General features: G+C 51.7%; 1 protein-coding gene across 3 annotated transcripts; it reads left to right on the top strand.

Moving 5' to 3' along the window:
• Positions 1-9337: 9337 nt before the first annotated feature.
• Positions 9338-15271, top strand: FOXD1 (forkhead box D1). 3 transcript variants are annotated; one of them, XM_085529655.1, is made up of 3 exons: positions 9338-10796; positions 14428-14559; positions 14855-15271. In XM_085529655.1, the coding sequence occupies exon 1, from the start codon at positions 9476-9478 to the stop codon at positions 10772-10774; it is 1299 nt and encodes a 432-aa protein (XP_085385781.1). In that variant the 5' UTR covers positions 9338-9475; the 3' UTR covers positions 10775-10796; positions 14428-14559; positions 14855-15271. The 3 variants fall into 3 exon arrangements, 1 of the variants encoding a protein (XP_085385781.1); XR_014939695.1 differs by lacking the exon at positions 9338-10796 and adding an exon at positions 12544-12959; XR_014939696.1 differs by lacking the exon at positions 9338-10796 and adding an exon at positions 14166-14358.
• Positions 15272-15511: the final 240 nt, after the last annotated feature.

Here is a 15511-nt window from a genome sequence, read left to right as displayed (position 1 = left end):
ACCACATCACTGAGTCATATCAGGAATCAACTGAAGCAGTTCAAGAAATGAATTTGAGAAATTCTGTTGGATTTTATTACATTTCCTGGAGCAAACAGCAGACCTTCAGAAAATAAACTTTTCATCAGAGAAAAAGTATTTTAGAAGGCTAAAATAGCATTGGCTTGTTTTCTCCGTTCCTATTTGTGTAATTGCCTAATGAGAAACATAAACTTAAGCCTGGATTTACTTGTACTTGAACAACTTCTGTAGAGGGCAAAACAGATCCAAAACCAATAGCACTGAAACAAAGCATGAGCTAGGGGAGCACATCATGAGTTCTCAAAAAGGACTGAAGCTTAAGATCTCAAAATCACCAGAGTATTGGTTACTAAATAAATGTTCACTAGCTGCGCAGAAGCATAGAAATGGAAAAAGGGAGCTAAATGGTTGGTCCTGAAAATTGTCTCCTGCTTTGTGTGCAAGATGAAAGGCAAAAGAATGGTGAAAGTTCCTGTCATTGTGCCAGGGGAAAATGGAAGATGTGGCCAGTGCTGTGTGAATTATAACAGGGTATGCTGAGAAGAGGTGTTAATTTAGTATTGTACTCTGGAAATTAATCTCACATCATAACCATAAGCAATAAGGCTGAAATGAAGTAATATTTGTCCTGATTGCCAGTGAACACAAAGAGCACATATTAAGTGTATTTTCCAACAATAAATGGAATCCATTTGACATTCCATGTCTCTTTAGAATGTGTTTGTTCAAAAGAGTGCTCTGCTCAGCACTCAGGAAAGCCAAAGTGCATGGCATGTCAACAGTATTAGAGGAGAGATGAAATGAAAATAAACCATCTCCAAAAGCCCTGATATCATTCATAAATTAGGAGCTCACAAGTTTTGTAGAGGTCTGAACATAGGTACAGCACTGTTTCCATCTCAGATACTACAACACTATATCAAGCGCTATTGATTTGTATGGAGAAATCCATAACAGACTTTATTGGCTAGGAAGATCGTTACTGGATGCTAACAGTTGGTGTTAAACAGACTTGCAATGGCTTGCCTAGAAAAGGTTTCATCTTGCTGGGGCATAGAGAACAGCCAGAATTCGCTGTATTCCTCACTGGCCGTATGTGGAATAAATAGTACCTAATGTTTATACACAGGTGACGGAGAATTGAACAGATGTATCCTGTAGAATTCGAGGGAATTCATTCATTTAAGCCACAGAAGAGTTTTGGCCCTCAGTAAGACAACAGGTTACACATCAGAGAAGTTCTTACGACATGACCGCAGCACAGCACTGTCTCTCCCAAGGATGGCACACTTAGCCCAGGGTGAATGAGGACTAAATCTGCCCTGCTTTCAGATGTGCAGCTCTCAACATGCCGCTGTGGACGTGCTCAGCATGCTAATGCCTTGGCAGCTGTGTGGGTGTGATTTATTCTGGGTTTTGCCTTTGGCTGTCCAGCCTCCAGGGTCAGCTCAGTGCTCAGCAGGAGGTAAGTGATGGGCGCAGGTGGCCAGAGGCAGGCAGGGAACAAGGACTGTCCTCCCTCCCCAGCAGCAAGCTGTTAATTCTGCTTCAGCCCTGGCAGGAGCCCACCGCCCCCTTAATTTTAGATGGAAAATCGATCTCCTCCATCTTTTACTGCAGTGTAGCTAATCCCCAAGGAGTTGTAAGTGGAAGAAAAGCATACCTGCCAGTACTCACCAGTTTCATGAACGGATTTGAACTCCTTCGTGGCTTATTTGCATCACTACAGAATTAAATGAAAAATACCTGAAATATCTGATCCATTAATTATGGAATCTCTTGCTTAACTTGCCTGTCTGCAACAAATAAGAGGCGATGTTAGAAAGAATGTCAGGGAAAATGCTAGAAAAGTTTTCAGTATCATGCAGAGATGTGAAATCAAATATACTCTAAACAAACTTAACTAGTTCCTGTAATAAGTACCCTGCTGTATCAACTAGATCTACTGATGCTCCATTCTGAATGTCAGATATCCTTCTGCTAATACCAGGAATAGATTCATGCTTAATTTTTTTTTTTTTTTTTAAGTAATAAGATCAAATTAAAATTGGAAAAGCAGATTTAGACATCTTGTGCTGTTCCAGGTGATTGTTTAGATATGGTTCTTTTTGCAATTACAGACACTTGTGAACAGCTACCAGATGGGCTGGGTTAGAAAAGGTGTAGAGAGATGGATGGCCAAGGTTATCAGCAGTGCAGTTATTTCTGTACTAATTCAGTGCTTCTGAGACAGAACACCTCAGAAGGAAAATGAGACCACCAAACAAGATGTGATAACAAGAAGTCTTGAATGGCAGGGAGAGGTTGGCTGAAAATAATTAATAGCTCACTGCCTCTTCTGGTAAGAAAATGAGAGAGTGCTGGCTTAAATGAGCAGGTAACTGGCTTAAAGAAAACTGACGGAGACGCTTCATACCATGTGTGGTTAAAGCTGGGAAACATTTCACCACAGAACATGCTCAGGGGTACAAACCTACATGATGTTATAAACTGTCTGAACAAATTCACAATGGAAAACCTATCACAGGCTGTCTTTGGCTTAAAAGAAATAATGATTTCTGGCAGCTACAGAACAATTTTACACATTTTCTCTGTGCCTTTATTCTTCCCTAAACATTTGATGTTCAGATCTGGTCCACTGCCTTTTCTCGTGGCCACACGGACCTGGCCTGTAATTTCTGCACCTGCAGATCTCCTAATGGTAGCATTGCCTACACCCAGAACTACACAGCTCTAAACCAGCATTGGAAGAGGAGGATAACGAAAGTGGGGCCATGCTTGTAGTCTCTGTGACACTGGGAAATGGAGACCACAGCTATATCTTAAGTGGTCCCTGTCAGACAGCACCATGCTGTTGCAGCATCATTGGTGGAGGATGTTTTCTTTCCATAAGGCAAGCAATACAGTATGCACTCCAGTTTTCAACTCAGGGAGTTATATTGATGCAGATTGCATGTTTTCCAGGAAAAGGAAAATATTTTAATAATGGAAAGTGAGGTTCTGCAGGAAGGACTTATATTTGGGTGCGGAGAAGCATAAGGATGTGCCAAAATAGCAATGCATTTGGGGCTGGAGTTGCAAGTTGCAGCAGGGCTAGGGTGATTCCCGGATGATTGGAGGAAGGGTCACGTCACTCCCATTTACAAGAAGGGGAGCAGGGATGACCCGGGTAACTACAGGCCGGTGAGTCTCACCTCTGTGCCTGGGAAGATTATGGAACAGATCCTCCTGGACAACATGCTTGATCACATAAAGAACAAGCATGTGATCCGAGACAGCCAGCATGGCTTCACCAGGGGAAGGTCATGCTTAACTAATCTTGTGGCCTTCTATGATGGAGTGACGGCGTTGGTGGATGAAGGGAAGGCGACCGATGTCATTTACCTGGACCTGAGCAAGGCCTTTGACATGGTCCCCCATCACATCCTCATCTCCAAATTGGAGGGAGGTGGATTTGATGGGTGGACAACTAGATGGATAAGCAATTGGTTGAAAGGCCGCAGACAGAGGGTGGTGGTCAATGGCTCTATGTCCAGGTGGAGGCCGGTAACGAGCGGCGTCCCTCAAGGGTCTGTCTTGGGACCGGTGCTCTTTAACATCTTTATTAATGACATCGATGAGGGAATGGAGTGCACCCTCAGCAAGTTTGCTGATGACACCAAGCTGAGTGGTGCAGTCGATACGGTGGAGGGAACAGATGCCATTCAGAGGGACCTTGACAGGCTGGAAAGCTGGGCTCGGGTGAACCTAATGAGGTTCAACACGGCAAAGTGCAAGGTTTTGCACTTGGGCCGGAAGAACCCCAGGCACCTGTACAGGCTGGGAGGAGTTGTCCTTGAGAGCAGCTCGGCTGAAAAAGACCTAGGGGTCCTGATAGATGAGAAACTTAACATGAGCCAGCAGTGCGCTCTGGCAGCCCGGAAAGCAAACGGGATCCTGGGCTCCATCAGGAGAGGGGTGGTCAGCAGGGATAGGGAGGTGATCATCCCTCTCTACTCTGCTCTTGTGAGGCCCCATCTGGAGTACTGTGTCCAGGTGTGGAGTCCTCAGTACAAAAAAGATATGGAGATTTTGGAAAGGGTCCAGAGGAGGGCCACAAAGATGATCAGGGGGCTGGAGCACCTCCCCTATGAGGACAGGCTGAGGGAGTTGGGTTTGTTCAGCCTGGAGAAGAGAAGGTTGCGAGGTGACCTCATTGCAGCCTTTCAATACCTGAAGGGAACTTACTCCCAGGAGGGGAGTAAACTCTTCGAAAGGGCTGATAATAGCAGGACTAGGGGAAATGGTTTTAAGTTGAAGGAGGGAAGATTTAGGTTGGATGTTAGGGGAAAGTTCTTTACTAGAAGGGTGGTTAGGTCCTGGAACAGGCTGCCCAGTGAGGTTGTGGATGCCCCGTCCTTGGAGGTGTTCAAGACCAGGTTGGACAGGGCCCTGGGCAACCTGATCTAGTAAATGTGTATGTTTGGTGGCCCTGCTAGGCAGGGGGGTTGGAACTACATGATCCTTGAGGTCCCTTCCAACCCGGGTAATTCTGTGATTCTGTGATTCTGTGTGATAGGGTGGGCTCTTCAGCTCCAATAGGCATAGCTGGAGACCAGAGTCAGCCTATGTCCAGGCTGTGTTGGCTCACATGCAGGTCACCAAACACTCAGCTAACACCTGGGGATTGACATAGCCCATGTAGTGCTCAGGGGAGCTCTGCCATCCTACTGCATGATTGGGAATTGCTGCAAAAAAAGAGTGCCCCAGCCAGCACACAACATGATGGTGTCCCAGACCATGACTGGGGGGCTTTGTGAAGTTCCATCCTTGATGCTTCTGCAGGAGCTGTGGATGCAGGGCCCCTGCTCGGGCAAAGGGCAGGAGTCACCCAGACTTCCTTTGTAGATTGCCAGAGCAGTTTGATACAATACATGCACCACACTGATAAAATGTGGGGGTGTTTATATCCATGCACATAGGAATTCTGTGAATTATGATTAATTCTTACTTATATTAATTACATAAATTAATTATTTTGCTTACCTTTGATAATTATTTTTTTTAAGTGTTTAAATCTTTTTTTCTTTTAATAAAAAAGAAACACAAGCAGTGAATATAACCCCGCCTGCATGCCTGTATTTCATACCATGGCTCTGTGCTACTGTTGTCTCAGTTGTGTTTTATGTTACCTCATTCACAACCAGCAGGCAATCACTGACGGCAGCCCCCGAGGTCCTGAGCTCATCCTTTCACAGCCCCTCTCCACTGGTGGTGGAGCTCAGGGTGTGTAGGGGTTGGAGCAGCTTCAGCCTTTGTGGGAGCTGATCTGGCATCTCTCCCAAATTAACACAGAAGCACAGAATGGCTGGAGATGGAATGGAACTTAAAGATCCTTATCCTTCCAACCCCCTGCCATGAGCAGGGCTGCCACCCAACAGCTCGGGCTGCCCAGGGCCCCATCAATCCAGGCCTTGGACACCTCCAGGGATGGGGCATCCACAGCTTCCCTGGGCAGCCTGTGCTAGGGCCTCACCACCCACCTATTGAAAAATTTCTGCCTGACGTTTAACCTAAATCTCCCTTCTTTTAGTTTAGTCCTATCACTGTATATCTATGTTTAAATAAATAAATAAATAATGTATGTTTACCTTTTGTTTATAAGCTCCCTTACGGGATGTCGGGTCCACTCGAGTTCTTTGTGGTCGGTCCTGTCCCCGGGCGGCATGTCCTGCCCCAGCCCAATACCCGCCGCCGCGGAGCCGCCCGCACCCGGCGCTCGCTGCCGGTAGGTGGCATCCCCCGCCCGCGGAGCGCACTGCCCACCGCGGGGCTGAGCCGAGGGGGATCAGCCAGGCTGCCCCGTGGTAACGGGGACGGATGAGCCCACGGACAAGCGCCGTGGGAAATGGTTTCTGTCGTCGTTCCCCGACGTGCCGCCGCCGCTCACTTTTCCTTCCCTCCATTCTTTCCGTTTTAAACAGCATCTGCCAGGCTGGAAGGGAAACACGTGGAAGAGGAGCTGCAGGACGAGCAGCCGTGGCTAACAGGGACACTCGGGGACTGACAGACCTCAAGCGTCCACCCGAGGGCTGAGCCTGCTGCCCTCCGGACAGCTGGCCGCTCGGACACCTTCTGGAGACGGGAGAGGGCTGACAGCGCTATTCCAGCCTGCGAGGGGTCCCCGGCTCCCGAGGGCCGTGGTCCGGGAAATGCCGGAGCCCTCCCGGCACTGCGGGGAGTGGGGGGAATCAGTGTGGCCGGAGATGCCTGTGTCACTCTCCTGGTGGCACACTGCGGGCAGGGACGGACATCCTTCTCTGCGTCGGTGCCACAGCGGTCCTCCGGGGGGTTCTTTCCTTCTATCTTTCTTTCTTTCTTTCCTCCTTCTTTCTTTCTTCCTTTCTTTCTTCCTTTCTTTCTTTCCCTCTTTCTTTCTTTCTTTCTTTCTTTCTTTCTTTCTTTCTTTCTTTCTTTCTTTCTTTCTTTCTTTCTTTCTTTCTTTCTTTCTTTCTTTCTTTCTTTCTTTCTTTCTTTCTTTCTTTCTTTCTTTCTTTCTTTCTTTCTTTCTTTCTTTCTTTCTTTCTTTCTCTAGTTTCCTTCCTTCCTTCCTTCCTTCCTTCCTTCCTTCCTTCCTTCCTTCCTTCCTTCCTTCCTTCCTTCCTTCCTTCCTTCCTTCCTTCCTTCCTTCCTTCCTTCCTTCCTTCCTTCCTTCCTTCCTTCCTTCCTTCCTTCCTTCCTTCCTTCCTTCCTTCCTTCCTTCCTTCCTTCCTTCCTTCCTTCCTTCCTTCCTTCCTTCCTTCCTTCCTTCCTTCCTTCCTTCCTTCCTTCCTTCCCACCTTCCCTCCTGCCATCCTCCATTTTCTTTTCCTTTTTCTTTTCCTTTTCCTTTTCACTTTCCTTCCCTTCTCTTCCCTTCCCTTGTTTTTCTTCTTTCTCTCTCTTCCTCTATTTCTGTCCTCTTCTCTTTCTCTCTTCCTCTCTCTCCCTTTTTTTCCATGTTTTCCCCTCTTCCTTTCCTTTCTTTCTTGCTTTCTTTCCTTCCACCTGGACTGAACACATCAAGTACCAAAAGAGGAGCAAGAATAAGGGAAACAAAAAGAAGGGGAAAAAAAAAAAAAAAAAAAAAAAAAAAAAAAAAAGCTAACTCACTTTAAAGAGGAAAATTCTCTCTGAGAATGTTTTCCGTCTGCATTCCTTTCAGCAGTTTGTCCTGGGACCTCAAAATTAACTGAAAAAGTCATTTCACTCCCTACTCTCGGGTAGCATTATCAGTTTTTAAAGGGGAAAAAAATATTTGTCAGCGTTTCATCACCGCTCTTGAAAGTTCTCTTCCTTTCTTTTTTCTTTTTTTTTTCTATTTTCTTTAAAAAAAAAGAAAAAAAACCTTTCTTTTCCTTTCCTCTCACTTTTAAAACGTCTGATGGCATTCTCCTGACGCCTGCTTACTAGTGAACAAAATGCAAATAGGATTATTGGGAAATTGTAGAAAGGATTACGCTGTAAATCCACGAAACTGGGTTTGAAACAGAGTGGTTTTAAGCTTTGAATTAGAACAATATGCAGACAACGCACTGGAGGAAAATTGTGCGTTTGAGTAGTTGAAGAAGTGAGACGTGAGAAGTGAGGACGCAAACACGCGTCCGACCATCTCTTTTGGAGTACGGAATGTCTCGAGCTACTTCGACTCTAATCGGATTTCAGCCGTGGGTCGTTCTGGCGGAGTTGGGGCTGCTGCGCATTTTCGAGGTGTTTCTGTGAATTTTTTCCTTGCGAGTCCTCGCGTAAAGGGCATCTGCTCTTCTGCTGTCCTTGCATCGTCTATCACTTGAAACTGGGTGCGAGGGACTTAATTAGGGAGCAATCCTTTGTGTCACTTTCTTCGGGTTGCTGCTGCTCTCTAAGTAGCATTTTAAAGGCCAGTGAATTGCTTTCCTTTGCAGGAGAAAGGGATATAACTAATTCTGTGTTAGTGTTTCCCATAATGGAGGGATCTGCTTCCCTGCCCATAAAAACAACAGCCTCACAAATAAGCCATGAGATGGGTGTTGTGCTTTGGAAGCGATTCTTCTAGAGGTCGACATCCAGAAATGTTTGACTTAATTCTTAAATGAATTAAATTCTGGAGGATGAAGCAGTGGGGACAGAAGTTTCTAAAACCATCCCACGGACGGAACTCTTCATCTGAAGTTTATTAACTCACCGCCTCTCTCACTTAGTGGTTGGGGAAGGGGGTTGGGGTGGAAAACTTTATTTTAGAGGGCTTTGAGATATGTCACACAGAACCACTGGATGGTTGAGGTCTGAAGGGACTTGGGATCATTTAGTCCAGCCCTCTGCCTCAACCAGGGTCACCTGCACCACACTTCCCAGGGTCGCACCCAGGCGGGTTTGGAGTACCTCCGTAGAGGAGACCCCCCCCTGCCATCTCTCCAGGCAGCTCCCCTTGGTCGTTCTCCTCCCCGAGCTGCGGCGCAGCGCTCTCCCAGACGCCGTCCCCCGCCAGCGGGGATCTCCCGCAGCCCCCACTCGGGGTCGCCCGCCCACGAGGATCTTCGGGAAAGAGAATCCCGTAGATAAGACGCTTTTCCCCCTTCCCGCAGGCAGCGGGACGCGGTCCCGAGGGCAGCACAGTGGGATTCAGAAATCCAGGCACTGTTCTCTCAAAGATGCTTCAGCGCTCTGGGACAGACTCACTTTTTTTTCCCTTTCTTTCTCGGAGTGCGTCCTCTGTATCCCCCCTCCCACACTGAGGGCAGACCCCTCCCCCCCCCCACCCCACCGAGGAGGGCACGGCACCGCAGCTCGCCCAGCCGCGCACTGACGCCGAGAGCCATGTGATGGCCCCCTCGCTATAAGGCAGGGAGGAAGGCCGCCCTCTTTGGGACTCGGCCCCGGCCTCCGCACCGTCCTAATGGGTCGGCGAGCCGCCCCCTCCGCCCGCCCTCCTCTCTCTTCCTCCCTCCCTCCTTCCCCTCCCTCTCCTCCTCCCAGGACTAGGCGCGCTCCCTCTGCCCCGCATCCATTAATGTCTGGGGACTGAGGTGAGGAGAAAGAAGAGGGAGCGGGCTCCCAGGCGCGGCGGCACGGCCCCCCACCCCCAAGCCCCAGCCCCAAACAAAAGAAAAAGACCAAAAAAAAAAAAAAAAAGGAAAAAAAAAAAAAAAAAGAAAGAAAAGAAGGGGGAGGGGAGAGGAGGAAAAAAAAAAAAAAGGAAAAAAAAAAAAAAGCGCGAGGGAAAGAATCTTGAAAAAGCAGCAAAAAATACGCCAAGCCATAAGGCACCGCCGCCTCCGAGCGGGCGGCAGCAGCGCTCTCTCCGCGCGGCGGCGGCGGCGCTGGGGCCCGGCCCTCCTGCCCGCGGCGGCGGCGGGGCGGCTCTCGGCGGAGCGCCGCGGGGGCCCGGCGGGGAGAGTGGCCGCCCGCCCGCCGCGCCGCGCCGCCAGCCGCCGATGCGCTGTCCCGCCGCATCGCCATGACCCTGAGCTCGGAGATGTCCGAGGCGTCGGCGTTGGCTGAAGAGACCGACATCGATGTGGTGGGCGAGGAGGACGACGACGAGGACGAGGAAGAGCCGCAGCCCCGCCGCCGCCGCCGCCGCTCCTACGCCGAGGACGAGGAGGAGGAGGAGGAGGAGGAAGAGGAGGATGCGGGCGACCTTCACGACGACGCCCTGCTGCCGCGGTCGCCCGTGCGTGCGGGCGGCGGCAGCGGCGTTGGCGGCGGCGGGGCGGGCGGCGGGGATGGCCCCGGCGGCTCGCGGCCCCCCTCCCGGGGCGGCCCGCAGAAGGCGGCGGCGGCGGGCGGCGGCGGGGCGGGCAGCGGCGGCGGCGGCGGCGGCGGCGGGGCGGGCGGCGGCGGCGGCAAGAACAGCTTGGTGAAGCCGCCCTACTCGTACATCGCGCTCATCACCATGGCCATCCTGCAGAGCCCCAAGAAGCGGCTGACGCTGAGCGAGATCTGCGAGTTCATCAGCGGGCGCTTCCCCTACTACCGGGAGAAGTTCCCCGCCTGGCAGAACAGCATCCGCCACAACCTCTCCCTCAACGACTGCTTCGTGAAGATCCCCCGGGAGCCCGGCAACCCGGGCAAGGGCAACTACTGGACGCTGGACCCCGAGTCCGCCGACATGTTCGACAACGGGAGCTTCCTGCGCCGCCGAAAGCGCTTCAAGCGGCAGCAGCTCCCGGCCCCGGAGCTGCTGCTGCGAGCCGTGGACCCCGCCGCCTTCCTCCCGCAGCCCCCGCCCCAGCCCCCGCAGCAGCCACCCTGCGCCTACGGACCCTACGGCTGCGGCTACGGCCTCCAGCTGCAGCCCTACCACCCCCACTCCGCCCTCTTCGCCTTCCACCACCCCTCCCCGCCGCCCCGGCAGCCCCCCGCCGCCCCCTCCGGCGCCCCCGCCGCGGCGCTGCCCCCCGCCGCCGCCGCCGCCGCCTCCGCGCCGCCGGGCCCCTTGCTGCCGGCGGCGGAGCTGGCACGGACGCCCTTCGGCTACGCGCACCCGCTGGGCCCGGCGCTGGCGGCCTCGCTGCACGCCGCCAAGCCCGGCAGCGGAGCGGCGGTGTCCCGCTCGCCATTCTCCATCGAGAGCATCATCGGGGGGTCGCCCGGCCCTGGCCTGAGTGCCGGCCCCGCTCCCGGTGCGGGCAGCAGCTGCGCCTCACAGTCGGGCGCAGCGCCGGGGCTGTCCCGTTCGCTCGGGAGCGGCCTGGCACCCACCGCCGTGCTGCCCGCCGCGCCCGGCCTGGCGGCCCGCATCTCTAACTGTTAAGGGGTTCGGAGTCTTTCCGAAGGTAGGATCTGGGCTCTTTTTCTTCTCCGCTCGGATACCCGGCGGATGCACGGAGGAGCGGCTTTGCGCGGGATTTGCGCGGGATTTGCGCGCGGTTCGCGCGTTGGGGATATATGAGGCCGTTCTCCGTGGCCGGCGGGTTGCCCGGGACCGGTCCGATGCACAGCCAGGTCGGTGTGCTGCACAGGCGGGCGGTCACGCTGTTGGAAAGTTACTCGTTACTCCTTAAAAAAAAAAAAAAAGAAAAAGAAAAAGAAAGAATGAAGAAGAAGAAAAAAAGTAATAATAATAAAAAACGTCTCTAAACCGTCAAAGTTCAGAGATTCTCAGGTCTAGGAGCTTAAAAACAGTGATTTACAGGAACAGAGAAGGCTTGAGGGAGGACAGCAAAGCAATACTTTTTCATTGTAGTACACTTGTCTCATGTACTTTTATAAAAGAAAAGATTAACATGTTTACACAGAAGAAAATCAAGATTATCATTTCTTATTTTAACCTGTGTTTTGTATTATAATAGGCTTACGGAGTTTTTATTTTGTACTTTATGCGTATTCTTTACAAGGAATATTGTTAAAAATTACTGGCAAGTATTATTGTACCATTTTAATGTAAAATTTTTACACATTTTCCAAAATAAAATTTTTAATTTTCAAAATAATAATAATAATAATTGGATAACTAAAACAAAAGACCAAAGGAACCCTGCCAGGCAATTTGCTTTAAACCCTTTCCTCCGCAATGCTTCTCCCATCCCCGTGACATCTCTCTCCCTGTCTCTGTGCAGAGACATAGTGGTGTTTTTCCTGGGGAAATATCGCAGTGGTCAAATGATTTTTAGTTTGATATTTCTTATAACTGGGTCTGACCGTGGAGAAGAGGGTCTAAGTACGATCTTCACAGACCCACCGTCGGTCCCAGCAGAGAGTTGGGGGCGGGGGGTAGGGTGGAAGGGGAGAGAGAAATAAATAAATGAAGGGATGAAGTAAGAGAGTCCCGCGACAAAAGAGGGAATAAATAGGAGCAGATCTTTCTCAGGGAGCGAAGCTTACTCCGCACAGCGCCGAGCGGAACGCTGATTAAAAAAAAAGAAAGACGGTTCGAAACTATTTTTACACGTCGGGGTGAATTCTAAAGCAGAACGGCATCGGGGCTGGGCCTCCCGGAGGCCCAAAGGAAAATAGTAATGAGGGGCACGCACAGAACTTCCGAGATTTGTCAGAGCCTCTTACATTTCTGTGACGATAATGCGGACATGTGTTTCTACTTTTCGATTCATATAATATAAAATGAGCGCGGGGACAGGGCTGAGTGATGAGCTGATTGAATGCGTGAGCCGCTGAGATGGGGATGAGGAGGTGCTCAGAGCGAGACGCATAGCGAGCTGTGTTGGTTTCGGTCTCGCGTCTGTGCATGGCCGGGATATATCTTTTTCACAGACTGGAGTTCCTTCTTAACCAAAACATCTACTCCCAATATTCGGAGTTTTAGCGTGAAAAATAAAAAAAAAAAGAGAGAGAGAGAATGAAAGAAAGAAAAGAATGATGCGTTTTAGGACAGGAGCGTGGTGTTGTGGGCTTGGGCCGCCAGCCTATCGAATCGGGACAGCGATTTTCAATGACAGAATTTAAAACGATTTTGTAGTTGGGGGCTGGGGGGGCAGGGGGTTGTAATGTAAATTTTCTATTTAAAAAAAAAAAAAGTTATTTATTGTTGTCTGGGGTGAGGAAAGAAAGCCGCCGTGGTTACGTGCATTTACGACTCGGAGTGCCCCGTCGCCTTAGTTTTCAGTACTCTTGCAGATCGAAGAACGATGCTTTCCTGTTTTATTTCTAGCCATCGCAGGGTAAAAGCCGCTGTTGTCAATGAGAGGAAGATCGGACGCGAGATCCGCTCTGTTCTGTTCGTAGCGCGCGGCTGCAAGACCGCCCTGTGGGTCCTGGGTCCTTGAAGGAGAGCTACGTGCGGTCCCGTTCAGTTTATAGAGCGTATAAAGGAGAGGAGCCCGGAGGGGCCGCGTCCGTTCCCTTTGGGGTAAACCGACGGTTATTGCCGAGGGAGCCGCCAGCTCGCCGCCCCCAGACCTGGCCGGGCCCGCACTCGGGGTATTCTTCGGGGCTGCAGCAAAAGCACGCAGAGGGAGAGCGGGAGGAAAGTCTTCGTAGAGGTGGGAAGGCCGGCAGAGCGCTGCCCGGCGAGGGCTGCTCGAGGGGTGCCCCGGGCTGCGGCGGGAGGCAGAGGCGAAGTGCATGGCCAGGCAAGCCCCGATCGCGGGTTCTTCGGTGCAGGGAGACCACTGCACCAGCTGTTCCTCCTGTATTTTACGTCGTGCATGGACAGGGCCTCCCTCCATCTAGAAGTCAGCAGGCAGGAGGATTTGCTGATGGTTCTATAGATTTATTTTTCAAGCGCCGAGGAAGGGGTCTGGGAAAGGGGCTCCCCTCGCTGTTCCCCCCCGGTTCGCCGCAGCAGGTGCCGCCGCCACCCACTGTCGTGGAAGTGTCCCTCGGTGCCCCCTCAGCTGGGCAGTGGCCGGGGCCAAGCCGTTCCTCCGACACAGCCGGGCCTCGCAAACGCGGCGGTGGGACAGACACAGCGCTGTCGCCTCCTCCTCCTCCCAGCCACAAAGTATGGGCTCATTAACTCGTCTCCTTTTCTCATCATATCTCCACGGGACTGAGAGACGAATTGCTGGGGCTGAATCGGGAGGGGATTGCTCTACATGGGGGCGAATGTTTCAATCAGTTCCTCCTGAAGGACCACACAAAAAGAATCTTTTTGGTTTATGGTGCTATTATGCAGCGTTTTAATCTAGGGATAGATTTAGCCAAATGTTATCTATTGGGAATTTAATGAAGCCCTTATGTATTCAATTGCGCTTTATGCCACACACAGTGTCTCTATCCAGAAACGTTTCCTTCCACATATTTCTTTGTTTCTGTTGGGTGATTTATATATTTTTAATTAGTTTTTCTTTAATTATTTCATCTCAGCCGTCTTGTACAACATTCCTCCCAAGCAGGACTGCGTTAGGTCGCTTCCCACATCCCCTATACTTTTCCCCCGCCCTTCCCCGTTTGGGAGCTGATGACTTTGCACGTCCGCACGCTGCGCCAGTCCCTCAGAGAGCTCCCTCCGGGGCCGACACAGCGACGGCTCCGACGGCACCCCTGTGGGCCCGGGGACAGGGCCAGGTGGTGTGTGGGGGGGTGGGTCTGCACGCCGCTTCCCAGCCTTGAAGCCGCCCCATCCGCAGCTCCTTTGGGCCACAGGCTTGTCCCGGTCACTTTCCTGCCGCAGCGAGAGGCACCGTTGGCAGCAGCGGGGGGTACTCTGGCTCACTCCGCATTCTTGCAGGATGGATTCAAGCAGCGCTGTCCCCGAGCTCAGGGACGGGGTGGGGCGGCGATGGCCTCACCTGCTCTGTGCTGCTCCCTTCGCTGAGGTGCCGGTGTCAAAGCGGAGCGTGCACGGCCGCCCCCTCGGTGAAGGCCTGGGCGGGAGATCTGTTGGAAAGCAGTTCTGGTTTAATAGCTCCTTGGCACGGCCCGGAGACTCTGCTCTGTGTATAATACTTTCCTTCATTACTCACAGTTAAGTACTTCAGTAGGCTCTGATAATATTGTATTTGACAGAAATCGTGGAAATTATGATCATGGCCAAATGCTCCCTGCGCAAGAACTTGCAAACCAAAGTAGATCCGCTCCTCTGCTACCCCGGGCCTCAGAGAAGTGCCGTTCGCGTCCCAGCGGAGCTGCTCCCGGCAGGTAGGTGTCGGATCCCCGCCGCCCCCACTCACCTCTCCTCTCCCTGCCTTCTCACACATCCTCGTCCCTCCGCCACCCCACAGTGCCCGAGCCACGCGGGGCTTCCCCTGACCATGTCCGCACACGCGGGAGTGAGGCCGTGTTTGCGGAAAAACGGCGCTCCTGTTGTTAACGATCTCCGATCTGCACAGATGACCACCCGTCGATGTGGGAGGAGGAGGAGACCTGCAGCACATCCCCTGCTCCCTAAACCACTTGTTCCTTTTTGTTTCGTTTTGCTTTTTGCCTTTCACAGGAGAGAACACCCGCCGCCCGGTCCGACTTTCCGCCGAGGTCCGGATTCGACCTGAAAGAGAGGAGAGGCAAAGCCCAGCGCCTGGAGATGGGTAGCCCCGCGGCGAACCTTGCTGCGGCCCCGCGGATGGCTCCGACCCCGCGCACAGCGGATGGCCGTCTTCTCCCCTGCGCATCCTCGGCCAGCAGCGCGGAGGGGCGGAGAAGGGTTGGAGCTGGGCCTCGGCATGCCCGGGAAGCAGAGCGAGTTATAGACTGCATTGTAAGCATTATCGATTTTATTTAATGCGTGATCTACACGATTTTAGAAATGATACCACTAAATTGAGTGGGACAATCATAAAGTAAATGTGTTGTGGTTTTGTTTTTTTTTTTCCCAAACAAAAATAATTAAACTAGCCCTTTCTGCAAACCGCAAGAGACTTGTTGAATTGATTCTGAGTTTCCCTTTCGCCGATGGAGCAAAACGGCATGCATAAGTCTGCGGGGGCCCATATTTAAATGATAAATTATGCAATTCATCTTGGGAGCAAAAGGATAAATAAGGATTCCGGTTGTTGCAATAACTCGTTCTCTGAAGCTGGGTAATCCTACCCACCATCAGTCCGGAGGTATCTCTTTCCCGTAGGGCAACAGAAAACCGTCTGCACACATCGAA

This window comes from Coturnix japonica, chromosome Z, assembly GCF_054131305.1.
Source record: "Coturnix japonica strain WE chromosome Z, WE-NBRP24, whole genome shotgun sequence".
NCBI lineage: Eukaryota > Metazoa > Chordata > Aves > Galliformes > Phasianidae > Coturnix > Coturnix japonica.
This window is presented reverse-complemented; position numbering and strand designations above follow the sequence as displayed.